Source organism: Aquarana catesbeiana, linkage group LG01 (genome assembly GCF_042186555.1).
Source record: "Aquarana catesbeiana isolate 2022-GZ linkage group LG01, ASM4218655v1, whole genome shotgun sequence".
Taxonomy (NCBI): Eukaryota; Metazoa; Chordata; class Amphibia; order Anura; family Ranidae; genus Aquarana; species Aquarana catesbeiana.
In genome coordinates, this window is record NC_133324.1 from 479,522,414 (window position 1) to 479,535,749 (window position 13,336).

Sequence of the window (13,336 nt, forward strand, 5' to 3'; positions counted from 1 at the left end):
TTGTTCGTTGGGGAGATTTACTTTCATTTCCTGTCCCATAACCAAACAGGATCTGAGAGGAAATGCCTGCAAATGACGGAAATCTCTTGGGGACCCCCTGGTCACCAGAGCTAGTGTCCCTATTGGAAGTTTTCCCCTCTATTACTTTTCTGGGAACAACCCGAAATTAATTTTCTTTTATTTTCAATGATAACGGTTATTGGTAAACATGGGGGAGTGAATCTCCTTAACGTGGGCACAGACAGCAATAAAAACTGACAGGTGTACTAATCAATCTCCACTCTATCCAAAATTAAAAAAAAAAGATTTGCCTTTAGTTATACTTTAAGTAATGTAGAATACTAAATATTAATCAAATCATTTTAAGAAAATAATATACAGCAAACATCAGTTTATATTTATTTTATATGGAAGGCCATGGAAAAAAGGAAGGCCATGGAATGGAGTAAAGTTTTTGGTCAGTTAGTTCGGGATTGGTGTTGCGGACTCCCACTTGTTTCCGGGATTGACGCGCTTGATGCTCACCTGCCTACCAGAGTCATCACCACGAACCCCTTCTCTGAAGTTTGGCTCCAGGTCTCCACTTACATACCTTAATGACCCACAACCATACGGTGAGTTGGGTCCATCATTCCTGGTAAAGGTACCTTTTCCTTTACTCCTCCCCTGTCGGAAGGCGAAGGCACTCCCAGGTGTTCGTCCACCATCGGAAATTTCCATCCCAGAGATTGCTTTCAACTTTTGCTGAAATCACTTCCCTCAGATACACCCCTCATATTAACACTACTTCTGGGACTTGCATCCATTGTCTGACCCTTGAGTTATTATCACAGTCACTTAAGATCGATCTCTGGGTCGCTCTTTCATATGTTTAAATAACAGTTATTATATTGTGTTTACCTTGATAATCCCTTGTATACACATTGGTTTACATTTTTATTTATACCTGTGTTATCACATGTTCTCTTGGGTGCGACTCTTAGTCGCATGACACAAACAGCTTGAATATTTTTTGCTTTATATATGTCTAACACGTTTTGCCTGTAGTTTCTCCTACAGAGATACCAGTTGAGTTTTTCATACTCTTGTCATTTTCTTACACACATACTTTGGCTTTGTTTTTTCTCAGCGCCACACTTTATATTTCCACTTCTATCTTGTGAAGTTGGCAAGAAAAATGCGTTCTCTCTATGCGAGAGGTAAATCAAGAACACCATGTTGGTTTCTGTTTCAAGTTCAACTACAACGGCTTGTCCTGTTGACGGCCTGGTTTTCTGTTTTTTCATGTTTACTTTACTCATACCGAAAGCTGCACATGCAAGATGCTGGATTCTAGAACTGCTGCTCTGCAAACACTGACATAACCGAGATGAAGGGCCTCTGGCTCATGCTTAAATCCCCTAACTGGAGACTGTTCTCGCTTGTATCAGCCCCACCTAGCCCCCCCGAGAGAGGGACCCCCGAACCTACTCAGCCCTATGGGCCCAGATATGTAGCAGAACTTCCTTTTGGCTGTATCAGAATCATACTCCTTACTAAGGTCATGTATTATTTTTCCCAGTGGCTGAATTACCAGTAATTTCCTGGAATGTGAGGGGCTTAGGCTCCCCACTTAAACGTATGATGATATCCACTTGTTTGAAAAAGTATCACCCTATGATTTTATGTATGCAGCAAACACATTTAACTAATGAAACTCAAAGTTGCCTTAAATATGTTTGGGTGGGAAAGGCCTACCATTCCACTCACACCTACTCAAGGGGGGTGAGTGTAATGATACATGGATCAGTGGATTTCCAAGAGTTTGATGTTTGTATAGATGCAGAGGGAAGGTTTATTTTCTTGCACTGTCGGGTTGGGAAGGTGCAGTGTATCCTAGCTTGTGTATATGTACCCCCGCCGTTTACTGTGGCGGTACTCTGGCGATTGCTAGCTTATTTGGAGAGCCGACTGGATTTGCCACTGCTGGTAGTGGGGGATTTTAATTGCTGGTTGAGTCCCTCCATGGACAGAGTTTGGGAGTCTCTGCCACATCGAGGGACTCTCCATTGCTAAGACTGCTTAATGCGGTGGGATGGGTTGATATATGGAGACACAAAAATCCTTTAGATGAGCAACTCTCCTGCTTCTCCAAAACTCATGGGATGCTATCCAGAATTGATCTTGCTGTAGGCAACCTTGCCATGCTCCCATCCGTCTCGGAAGTGATATATAAGCCCCGTAGTGTGTCGGATCACTTACATTTGGTGATTAGCCTGATTATATCCCCACTATCCAAGCTTTCAAGAGCTCCATGGAAATTCAATGCCTTTTGGTTGAAATTATTTTTGACTCACGATGAGATGGAGCGGAGCATGAGGGTATTTCTGTATGGCCAAGAATTTGCTGATTCCCCAGGGACACAATGGGACGCCTTTAAGGCCCATATAAGGGGACTGCTTATATCAGAAATTGGAAAGGTAAAGAAAAACTCATCTGGACACAGAGAGGAACTTGAGAAGCAGGTACAGGAACTGGAGGAGAAATATGTACACACCCAGACAGACTCGTCCAGGGAGGCATGGCAGTCGGCCCAATCTGCTTATGAGCAACTGCTATCCTCCACGGTGGAGAAAAAACATTTCTTTTTACAGGGACTATTTGGATTACCACAATCCATGCGATTTTACTATATTCAATTAAAGCACGCTGTAACGGCCCAGAGTAGATACTCTGAGTGGTCCCCTTCACCAAGCCCCATGTTTAATCTGATCGCAAGAGCTGTCAATACTAAGGGATTTATATCACAATGCTACAGTATGCTACTACAGAGCTTCTTAAGTAAACACCCCCTTTGAATGCTGGCCAAGTGGGAGGGAGATGTGGGCCCGGTGGACGGAGATCAGTGGGAGGAAGTCCTGCAGGCAGTACCCACATGCTCTTTGAATGTATCGCAAAGATTAATGCAACTATATATCTTGTTAAGAGTATATTACACCCCCCACAGGATGTATATTATGGGTCTTTGGCCCACCCTACTGTGTACCAGATGCAAAAGAGATCAGGGAGACCTGATCCACCTACTGTGGAGGTGCCCGAAACTCCACCCCTACTGGAAAGGGGTGGTGGATACCATAAACAGGGTATTTCAGGTCTCTATGCCTACAAATCCAGAACACCGTTCACTCAATATACTAGATGAGTTGAAATGGGAGAGGAATGCACTAGGGTGGCAGTTACTAGATCCATATTCCTGGTGCGTAAGCTAATAATGACGCACTGGATATCGGATTAATGCTGTAGAAGAAATGCTCCAGAAAGAAAAAGTAATTTAACAACATAGAGGATGCTCCCAGAAGTTTGAGAAACTTTGGGGCCCGTGGCTGAATGTACCGGGACTTGCCCTGGTGGATCTGGTCATGGGTAGATTGTTGGGCAAAGGCATCTGATGAGTCTGAATGACAGACCAATGGATCAGCTCTCCGGGTAATAGTATCTTAAACCAGAATGGAGAATGGGTAATGACCGAACAGTCAAGAAATATATAGATAACTGTACAATACACGTGATACTAAGAAGTGTGCAGATGGCAGATTAAGCAAATTTGCTGTATCCTATACTTGACTCTGTACTTGATTGTATATGAAGCTTTGGTATGTATATTTATGTTTACTTCAATAAAATTTTCTTTGGATAAAAAAAAATGCACATATAATCTTATGGGAAGATCTCTGCTAAAAAGGATTGGTCTGGTGACATAGGTGTTGATTTACTAAAGGCATATAAACTGTTCACTGGAAATTGCCCCTTAGTAAGGAATTATCCCCAGCACTTCGTGAATGGGATCAAGCTCTGCCAACTTTCATCATCAAAGCAAAAATGCTATATTTTTATTTTCCTTGCACGTGATTGAAATCACTAATAAAGAATTGTTTCCATTTGACCTTCATAACTTAAAATGTGTAATTATTTAAAGTACAATATAGCTTTTACATTTCAACTTAGCTCCTGAATTATTTTTTTCTTCATCCTGCTTGACTTTTTATTTTCAAAGTTGCCTTCAGCCTAATTTTTTATTATATTTATAGGATATTATGGAGATTGGTGGTCTACCACTTGAACTGTGGCGCTTGATTTTGGCCTACTTGCCTTTGCGTGACCTTGGGCGTTGTGGCTTAGTCTGCCGATCGTGGTATGACCTTATAATAAGCCTGGATAACACAAGATGGCGACAGCTTTGTCTAGGATGTGTGGAATGTAGACACCCCAACTGGCCTATTAAGCCGGAAGTAGAACCAAAGTCGTGGAGAGAGGCTTTCAAGCAGCATTATATAGCTTCCAAAACCTGGACTAAAAATGCTCAGGACCTTGAGTCCTCCAATTGTTTGTATTTATTTCGAAGAAAGAAGGATCGTAAAGTCCTTTATGTTGGATATGGCTGTGAGTATGAGAACCTTAGGACCGCCCTAGCTTCAGCTAACATTTATGATCGCATTATGCTCCAGCCTGGTGTCTATGAAGAACAAAATGAGATCATTCTAAAAGTCCCCGTTGAGATCATGGGCCAAGGAAAACTTGGTGATGTGGCATTACTTGTTTGCATTGACCAGCAGTGTCCAACATCTCGCCTTTGCAACTTGGTGTTTATGCCTGCTTGGTTCACACCTGTAATGTTTAAGGTGAGATTTCTTTTACTTATCCCAAATAGTGCTAGCATGATATTTTATATTATTTGTCTCTGAGATCTACTTTGGTAGATACTTGTGTACCTGTTATTTTTAAGAGACTAACAGTGTAATATAAAACTTATGGAAAGAAGATAGGCTAAACTCGCCTCTCCCAATGTCCACGCTACCGAAAACTATTAGCTTGAATAGAAATTGTCTTACCAAATGCAACGCTTCTGGCAGTGTTGATTTTGTTTTCTGAACTTAGTGGTTCTTCTCACGGACCCCTACTTCAATAAAGGACACAATAATGATGTAGGGGCTGGAGGATTAAATCATTGAGTGAAGCGGAGGACCAGGAAATGGACACACATGGAAGTGTTAGATTCTGAAGTGTTTTAATGCTGTATCTCTTCATTATAGTTGTGTTTGGTGGCACGGCCAGCGGGAGAGGTGAGTATTTACTATCTTCTCTCCAAGGGAACCTTTTTTCTTGTTTTATTTTAGCAGAAGTGTCATTTTAATGCTATAACCATATCATAATTTAACTTTATTTTACATGTTATGTTATGTCTCTTTATTTTATTTTTTTTCCTGATCACTGTTATTGCAATCACAAGGAATGTAAACATCCCTTGTGCTATCAATAAGCAGTGACAGGTACCCTTTACTGAGAGATCTGGGGTCTATTAGCTCTCAGATCTCTCCACTGCCCTTAAAAGCATCTGATCACACCAAGATTGGTGTGATCACATCCCTTCCCAAGCCAAAAATGGCTTTGTTTACATCTAGTGAAACCGGAAGTGACAAAATACTCCTTGCTACCAGTTTCTAATACCATAGAGATGATCACGGACGTTTCGATCCCTGTTCAGCTCTATGGTAAGTCAACAATAGCTCTGGCTTCCCGATCGGACGGGAGACTCAGGGGAAGCACCAGAGAGCGGTGTGCTTGTAAAAGCAATCTAGCAGGCATTGCTTTTTCATTACAGAGCATCGCTGGCTTAAAAAACAAGATAATAGGATAATGCATGTAGCTGCAGGCATTATCTAGGTAGATCCACTCAAAGTCCAGGATGTCATATGACATCCTATGGGTGGGAAGTGGTTAAAAACAGACATGATTCAATTTCAACCTGGGTGGCAACCATGGCTTCTTCCATAGATACAGTGGATGAGAAAGTGTAGCCACCCAAGGTCGGGAAATGTGTTTTTTACAGGATCAGAGTGGGAAGGTAATCTTAATGTAATATTTTTTTTTTTTTGGGGGGGGGTTGATACACTTTAATTTGTCATTGCATTTAAGGAAGGGTCAGAGTTCCTGTAAAGTTGTTATTACTGTCTATGTCCATGATTGGTAAATTCACCCTCCCTATTTGTCCTAATGAACATTGTCTTCACTGAGACAGAAAGTGATAAAAAAAATCACTAATTTCCCCCTACAGATTTTGTCTTCCATCCTATTGCGTTTGCAGGACAGGTAATCAAGGGATGTTCTCTCAATGGGACACAGACCACAAAGAATGAACTATGAGGGGTTTTAACTTTTCTTACCATCTCTAACTAAAGATTTTGGTTATAAGAAGCAAATGAAGGATACCATGTATTAAATGTACAGAATTTATTTTTTCATGTTTTTTTTTTTTTTTTAGACATCTATAGGCTATGTACAGTTTGACAATTGCAATTTTGAAAATGGTCAGCTGCAGATCCATGCTCCAGGAACGTGCCAGATTAAATTTTGCACTTTTAACCAGTCCAGCATACATTTTCACAATGTGGCTCTTAGTGTGTTGGAAAACTGTGAATTTGTCAACAGTGAAAATGCCTCTGTTACTGTGGAGGGGTCACCTACATCTGATAAAAACTGGGCCTGCAAACACCTTTCAGCCTTTGCAAAGTCAAGGACCATGCTGTACAGTTCATCAGATGCGTCACTTGGAAGTGCAGACAATATGGACTACTTGGCTAATGGGTCACCTGGTGGAAATTTAAGGACTTGTGAAATCATTGTGAAAGAAGACCAGAGTCACTTACTTCCTCACTCAAAATCACAAGTACTAGATGAAAAAAAAAAGGAGTTGAATGGAAACTTTTACATGGGCAAAGAAGGGGAAGCTATGACTTTGGATACAGACTATAGTGATAGTGAACTTAGTACAGTCAGCGAGAATGAGGATGATAATCCATCGGTGTACAAATTGTCTTATCATTCACATGGACTAAGTGACATGTTGTCCAAATCTATACTTTGCAGACCACAAAGCAATGGGCTTCTCACTTTGCAGAGTGACATGGCTTTAAAAAGTCTGCAACAAGAGCTGCAGAGAGACAAAGAACTTCAAAATTTTGCCAGCACAATTCAAGGATGCCTTGTACGGAAGTGCCTTTTTAGAGATGGTAAAGGGGGAGTCTTCATCTGCTCTCAAGGGCAAGCTAGACTGGAAGGATGTATTTTCAGGGACTTAACCTATGCAGTACGGTGTATACAAAACAGCAAGGTAAGTCATCTGAACTTTATTTAGTTATCCCAGAGAATGATTTACATGTACTACTAACATGGAATGCTTGACGTGCAGCTATTTAACATGTTAGATTAGGTGTCTGTTTTTTTTAATGTTTTTTTATGCCTCTTAATTTTTCTGCACCCAAGACAAGATCTGTATCATATTATTTGCCTCAGGTCAGCATTTGAACATTTAAGCTGCCACTGTAATGTCAGAAACAGAAGTGCTTCTATGGCAATTTTTTTTCCATGGAGCACCCTTTTTCGTAAAACAAGTGTAATTATTGCACTGTGATTGATCTATTTTTTTAAATTATTTAGTGAACTATTAATTGGTTGGATTTATTAGTTGCCAACTGATTGGTCAGCCAATTAAAAAGCTTGAGAAGAAATGTAATGTGTGTTGCACTGTAGAGGTGGATGCTAAGGGATTATGTGCTAAAAAGGTAAATTCATGTCCCAATAAATAATGTGAAAATGTGTTTTCTGTGCCTCATTGGGTACCAGTAGCAGAAACATAGGCGTGCGCAGGGGGTGTGCCTGGGCACACCCTAATCAACCCGTGCGGCGCAGTTTCCCCTACGGATATTTCACTAAAGCCCCCCAATGCAGCTCCTAAAAAAAAAAAAAAAATAGCAAGAACTAATTTTTTAAAAAAATTAATAAAAAAACTACTGACACCAACCTCTGCCCTACTGACACCAACCTCTGCCCTACTGACAAGTCCACTGTTCCACTTATGTCATCCACTGCCCTACTAACACCGTCCATGTTTTAATACATTTGGGGTACTCCCCCTTAATGCAATAGGCTGCGCACACCTATGAGCAGGAAACTTAACTAGAAAAAAGCCATGCGGTGTGTACTTAGCTGTGGAGCTCTTGATGAAATTATTCAACAGTTCAAATAAACTGTAAAACAAAACTGCAAATTAAACAGGCAGTTTGGCATTAATGCAAAATTTTTAATAACCCACTGATTGCAGAAAGTATGATCCCATTTACAGAATACATGTGAACATATAGTGATCTTCTTGTCACCAACAAGATATACAGTATACAGTGCAAAAGTCTTAGGCAGGTGTAAAGAAATGCTGTAAATTAGGTGTGATTATTGTTTATTTTTTATCAATTAACAAAATGGAAAGTAAATGAACAGAAGAGAAATCCAAATAAAATTAATATTTGGTATGACCATCCTTTGGCTTTAAACCACCATCAATTCTTCTGGGTACACTTGCACATAGTTTTTGAAGGAACTAGGCAGGTAGGTTGTTCCAAACATATTGGAGAACTAACCTCAGATGTTCTGTGGATGTAGGCTGCCTCGAATCCTTCGGTCTCTTCATGTAATCCCAGACAGACTTAATGATGATGAGATCAGGGCTCTGTGAGGGCCAAACCATCACTTCTTCTTAACACTAAATTTCTTAATGACATTGGCTGTATGTTTGGTATGGCATGATGGAGAAGTATCTGCCTTTATTTCTCAGCATTGAGGATGCCATTGATCTTGACCAAATCTTAAACTCCGCAGAAATGCAGCCCCAAACTTTCAAGGAACTTTCACCATGTTTCACTGTTGCCTGCAGACACTCATTATTGTACCATCTTCAGCCCTTCGCAAACAAACTGCCTCCTGCTACAGCCAAATATTTTACATTTTGACTCCAGCATAGTTGAGTTGTTTAGCTTTGTCTTCATATCCTCTGCATGAAAACATAGGAACTGGGGTGCAGAAAAATTACAGCAGGTGCTCTGCATTGATGAGTCAACATTTCGAAAGATCTGTGGTTAGTTCTCCAAGATGTTTGGAACAACCTCCCTGCCAAGTCCCTCAAAAAACTGTGTGCAAGTGCACCTAGAAGAATTGATGCTGGTTTGAAGCCAAAGGGTAGTCACACCAAATATTGATTTGATTTAGATTTTTCTTCGCTCATTTTGGAAATTGATAAAAATAAGCAATTTAAAATATATATTTTCAAAATCATTCTAATTTTACAGCATTTCTTCACACTTGCCTAAAACTTTTGCACAGTACTGTGTGTATGTGTATATATACAGCAGGTAAACTAAAATTAAAAAACTGAAATTTATTTAACCACTTAGGGACCAAGCCTATTTCTGACACTTGTTTACAAGTTAAAATCAGTATTTTTTGCTAGAAAATTACTTAGAACCCCCAAACATATATAATATGATTTTTTTTTCTTTAGCAGAGACCCTAGAGAAAAAAATGGAGATAGTTGCAATACTTTGTCACACCATATTTGTGCAGGGGTCTTACAAACGTGATTTTTTTGGGAAAAAAAAACACTTTTTTGAATAAAAAAAAACAAAACAGCCCATTTTTTTCTATAATGTGAAAGATAATGTAAATTGAGTAAATTGATGCCTAACAACATGTCATGCTTCAAAATTGCGCACGCTCGTGGAACGGCAACAAACTTTGGTACTTAAAAATCTCCATAGGCGACGTTTAAAAATTTCTACAGGTTTAGAGTTAAAGAGGAGGTCTTGGGCTAGATTTATTGCACTTGCTCAAACGATCGTGGCAATACCTCACATGTGGTTGGAACACAGTTTACATATGTGGGCGCGACTTGCGTATGTGTTCGCTTCTGTGCCTGAGCTCGGAGGGCCGGGGGCGCTGTAAATGTTTTTTTTTTTTTTTTCTTTAAATTTTTTTATTTTTACACTGTTACTTTTTAAAAAAAAATGTGATCACGTTTATTCCTATAACAAGGAATGTAAACATCCCTTCTAATAGAAAAAAAAGCAGGACAGGGCCTCTTAAGCGGCAGAGACTACTGGGAAGCGGTAGGAGGGGGCACCTCTCCCGTCGCCCATAAAAGTGATCTTGCGCCGAATCTGCCACTGAGACCACTTTTATGATAAAGCGGACCGCCCGCCATTTAAAAAAGATAGCTGCCATAACCCCGGTATTTAACGTCAAAGTAGCGACGTATATCCATGGTGGGTGATCTGGAAGTGGAGTAGAAGTTCGCCCCAAAAACTAAAATCTGTAAATCTACTTGCATGCACAATCTAAGACTACCTATCTAGCCCTGAAAAGAAGAAATCGCTATATCTTTTTTTTTTTTTTTCTTTTGTTTACGTATTTTTTTTTCTACTGAAAGTCCGCCCCATCTCCCCATGCACGTCACTCGCCTTAGGCAAATGACGCAAACACTGCCCGCTGTGCCTCCCAGGATATGTATGTCACATATTTAAGGAGGCATAGGCTTTCATTAACCACTTCAGCCCCGGAAGGATTTACCCCCTTCCTGGCCAGAGCATTTTTTGCGATTCTGTACTGCGTCACTTTAGCTGACAATTGCACGGTCGTGCGATGTTGTACCAAAACAAAATTGATGTCCTTTTTTTTTCCCACAAATAAAGTTTTCTTTTGGTGGTATTTGATTACCTCTGCATTCTTTGTTTTTTGCGCTAATAAACAAAAAAAGAGTGGCAAGTTTGAATAAAAAGCAATATTTTTTACTTTTTGCTATAATAATTATCCCCCCCAAAAAATATAAAAAAACGAATTTCTTCCACAGTTTAGGCCGATATGTATTCTTCTACATATTTTTGGTAAAAAAATCGCAATAAGTGTATATTGATTGGTTTGCGCAAAAGTTATAACGTCTACAAAATAGGGGATAGATTTATGGCATTTTTATTATTTTATTTTTATTTATTTTTTATTTTATTTATTTTATTTTTATTTTTTTGCTAGTAATAGCAGCGATCTGCAATTTTTATCGGGACTGCAACATTATGGTGGACACATTGGACACTTTTGGCACTATTTTGGGACCATTGTCATTTATACAGTGATCAGAGCTACAAATAGCCACTGATTACTGTATAAATGACACTGGCAGGGAAGGGGTTAAACACTAGGGGGCGATCAAGGGGTTAAGTGTGTCCTAGGGAGTAATTCTACCTGGGGGGGGATGGGCTCACTACAACATGACAGAGATCACTGCTGATGAAGGGAGCAGTAGATCCCTGTCATGTTGCTAGGCAGAATAGGAAAATGCCTTGTTTACATAGGCATCTTCCCGTTCTACCTCTCCTCACCGCAGTCGCGGGCCGCCAGTGAACATCGAGTTTGCGGGACCTGCGGGCACTAGGTGGCAAATTCAAAGGGACTTACAGGTAAGCCCATTTGCCGGCCTGTGCCATTCTGCCAATGTATATGTGTGTGCGGCGGTCGGCAAGTAAAGAACAGGAGGAGGGGGGCGAGCCTATCGGCGCGTCATCGAGAGCCCTGCCCGCTGAACCCAGACGAGCCGGCGGGACTCTTGATCACATCACTGAGTCAACGCTGGATCCACTGGATGGGTGAGTATCTGAAATGTGCAGATACCACCATCTGGTAAGCGGGGCAAAAAAAAACCTGTAAACTAAGACCCCTTTCACACTGGGGTGGTTTGCAGGCGGTATTGTGCTAAAAATACCGCCTGCAAACCGCCCCTAAACAGCCTCCGCTGTTTGTTCAGTGTGAAAGCCCAAGGGCTTTCACACTGAAGCGGTGCGCAGGCAGGGCGGTGAAAAAAGTCCTGCAAACTGCTTTTTTGGAGCGGTGAAGGAGTGGTGTATTCACCGCTCCTTCACCGCTCCTGCCCATTGAAATCAATGGGACAGCGCGGCTATACCGCGGCAATACCGTGGCTATAGCCGCGCTGTACGAGGGATTTTAACCCTTTTTCGCCCGCCAGCGGGGGTTAAAACCGTACTGCTAGCGGCCGAATACCGCTGCAAGAACGACGGTACAGCAGCGCTAAAAATAGCGCTGTTGTACCGCCGACGCCCCCACCGCCCCAGTGTGAAAGGGGCCTAAGTTACCACGTTTAGTCGCATTTAGAAGTGCTTGGCGCTTGGAATGCCTCTAAACTCAGCTTCTAAACCCATTTTTTTTTTGCGTTCCAAAAAAAGCCTCTAAACTTAACTGCCTAGAAACTACTATAAACAACCCTGTGTACATGTACTGATAAGATAACAGAGGAGAGTTCAGGAGCAGTTGAAAAAAATGCCCAACTGCTCCTAAATGTCCGTTTACCAGCATGAGGCCTTATAGTTGTGCTTTACCTCTCAGGGGTAGCTGTTTTTCCTGTTTTCTCCCTTTCAACCACAAAATGTCACCTCAGTGTCAGCTGAAAATCTACACAGAATCTGTCCTATACTCTGTTTTAGCTTATTATAAAAATTGAAGAGTTAAGATTCAGCTTATTACAAGTGCCATTTTTAAGCCAAGGAGAATAAATGGGTGAAGCACCATCATAAGAGAACGCTTAAGATTTCTCTAGAGGGATGAGTCAATTCTAAATCGCCACATGAGGCTAGCAATTGGAATAAAATAAGAATATTTAAGAATATAAAAAAATGGTCCTAAATAAGTCTGTAGACACTTGCAGACAAGAAAAGAGACAGAATATCAACCAAAAATCCAGAAAAATCACATGATACAAATGGTTTTAAATTGAGTTGCAGTTCAGTGAGTAAGAGAAGTACAGTGGGGCAAAAAAGTATTTAGTCAGCCACCAATTGTGCAAGTTCTCCCACTTAAAAAGATGAGAGAGGTCTGTAATTGTCATCATAGGAAGTTCATCTCAATACTTTGTTATATATCCTTTGTTGGCAATGACAGAGTTCAAACGTTTTCTGTAAGTCTTCACAAGGTTGTCACACACTGTTGCTGGTATGTTGGCCCATTCCACCATACAGATCTCCTCTAGAGCAGTTATGTTTTGGGGCTGTCGCTGGGCAACACGGACTTTCAACTCCCTCCAAAGGTTTTCTATTGGGTTGAGATCTGGAGACTGGCAAGGCCGCTCCAGGACCTTGAAATTCTTCTTACGAAGCCACTCCTTCGTTGCCCGGGCAGTGTGTTTGGGATCATTGTCCAGCTGAAAGACCCAGCCACGTTTCATCTTCAATGCCTTTGCTGATGGGAGGAGGTTTGCACTCAAAATCTCACGATACATGGCCCCATTCATTCTTTCATGTACACGGATCAGTTGTCCTGTTCCCTTTGCAGAGAAACAGCCCCAAAGCATGATGTTGCCACCCCCGTGCTTCACAGTACGTATGGTGTTCTTTGGTTGCAACTCAGCATTCTCTCTCCTCCAAACATGACGAGTTGTGTTTTTACCAAACAGTTCTACTTTGGTTTCATC

General features: G+C 41.0%; 1 protein-coding gene across 1 annotated transcript in view; it reads left to right on the top strand.

The window, feature by feature from the left end:
* Positions 1–13,336, top strand: part of FBXO10 (F-box protein 10) — a 180,210-nt gene that overhangs the window by 8,822 nt on the left and 158,052 nt on the right. Inside the window, exons 3-4 of the mRNA XM_073591559.1 lie at positions 4,068–4,658; positions 6,299–7,147. Of these exons, the coding sequence (XP_073447660.1) occupies positions 4,074–4,658; positions 6,299–7,147 (1,434 nt within the window). The 5' untranslated portion in view covers positions 4,068–4,073. The remainder of the gene's footprint in view (positions 1–4,067; positions 4,659–6,298; positions 7,148–13,336) is intronic.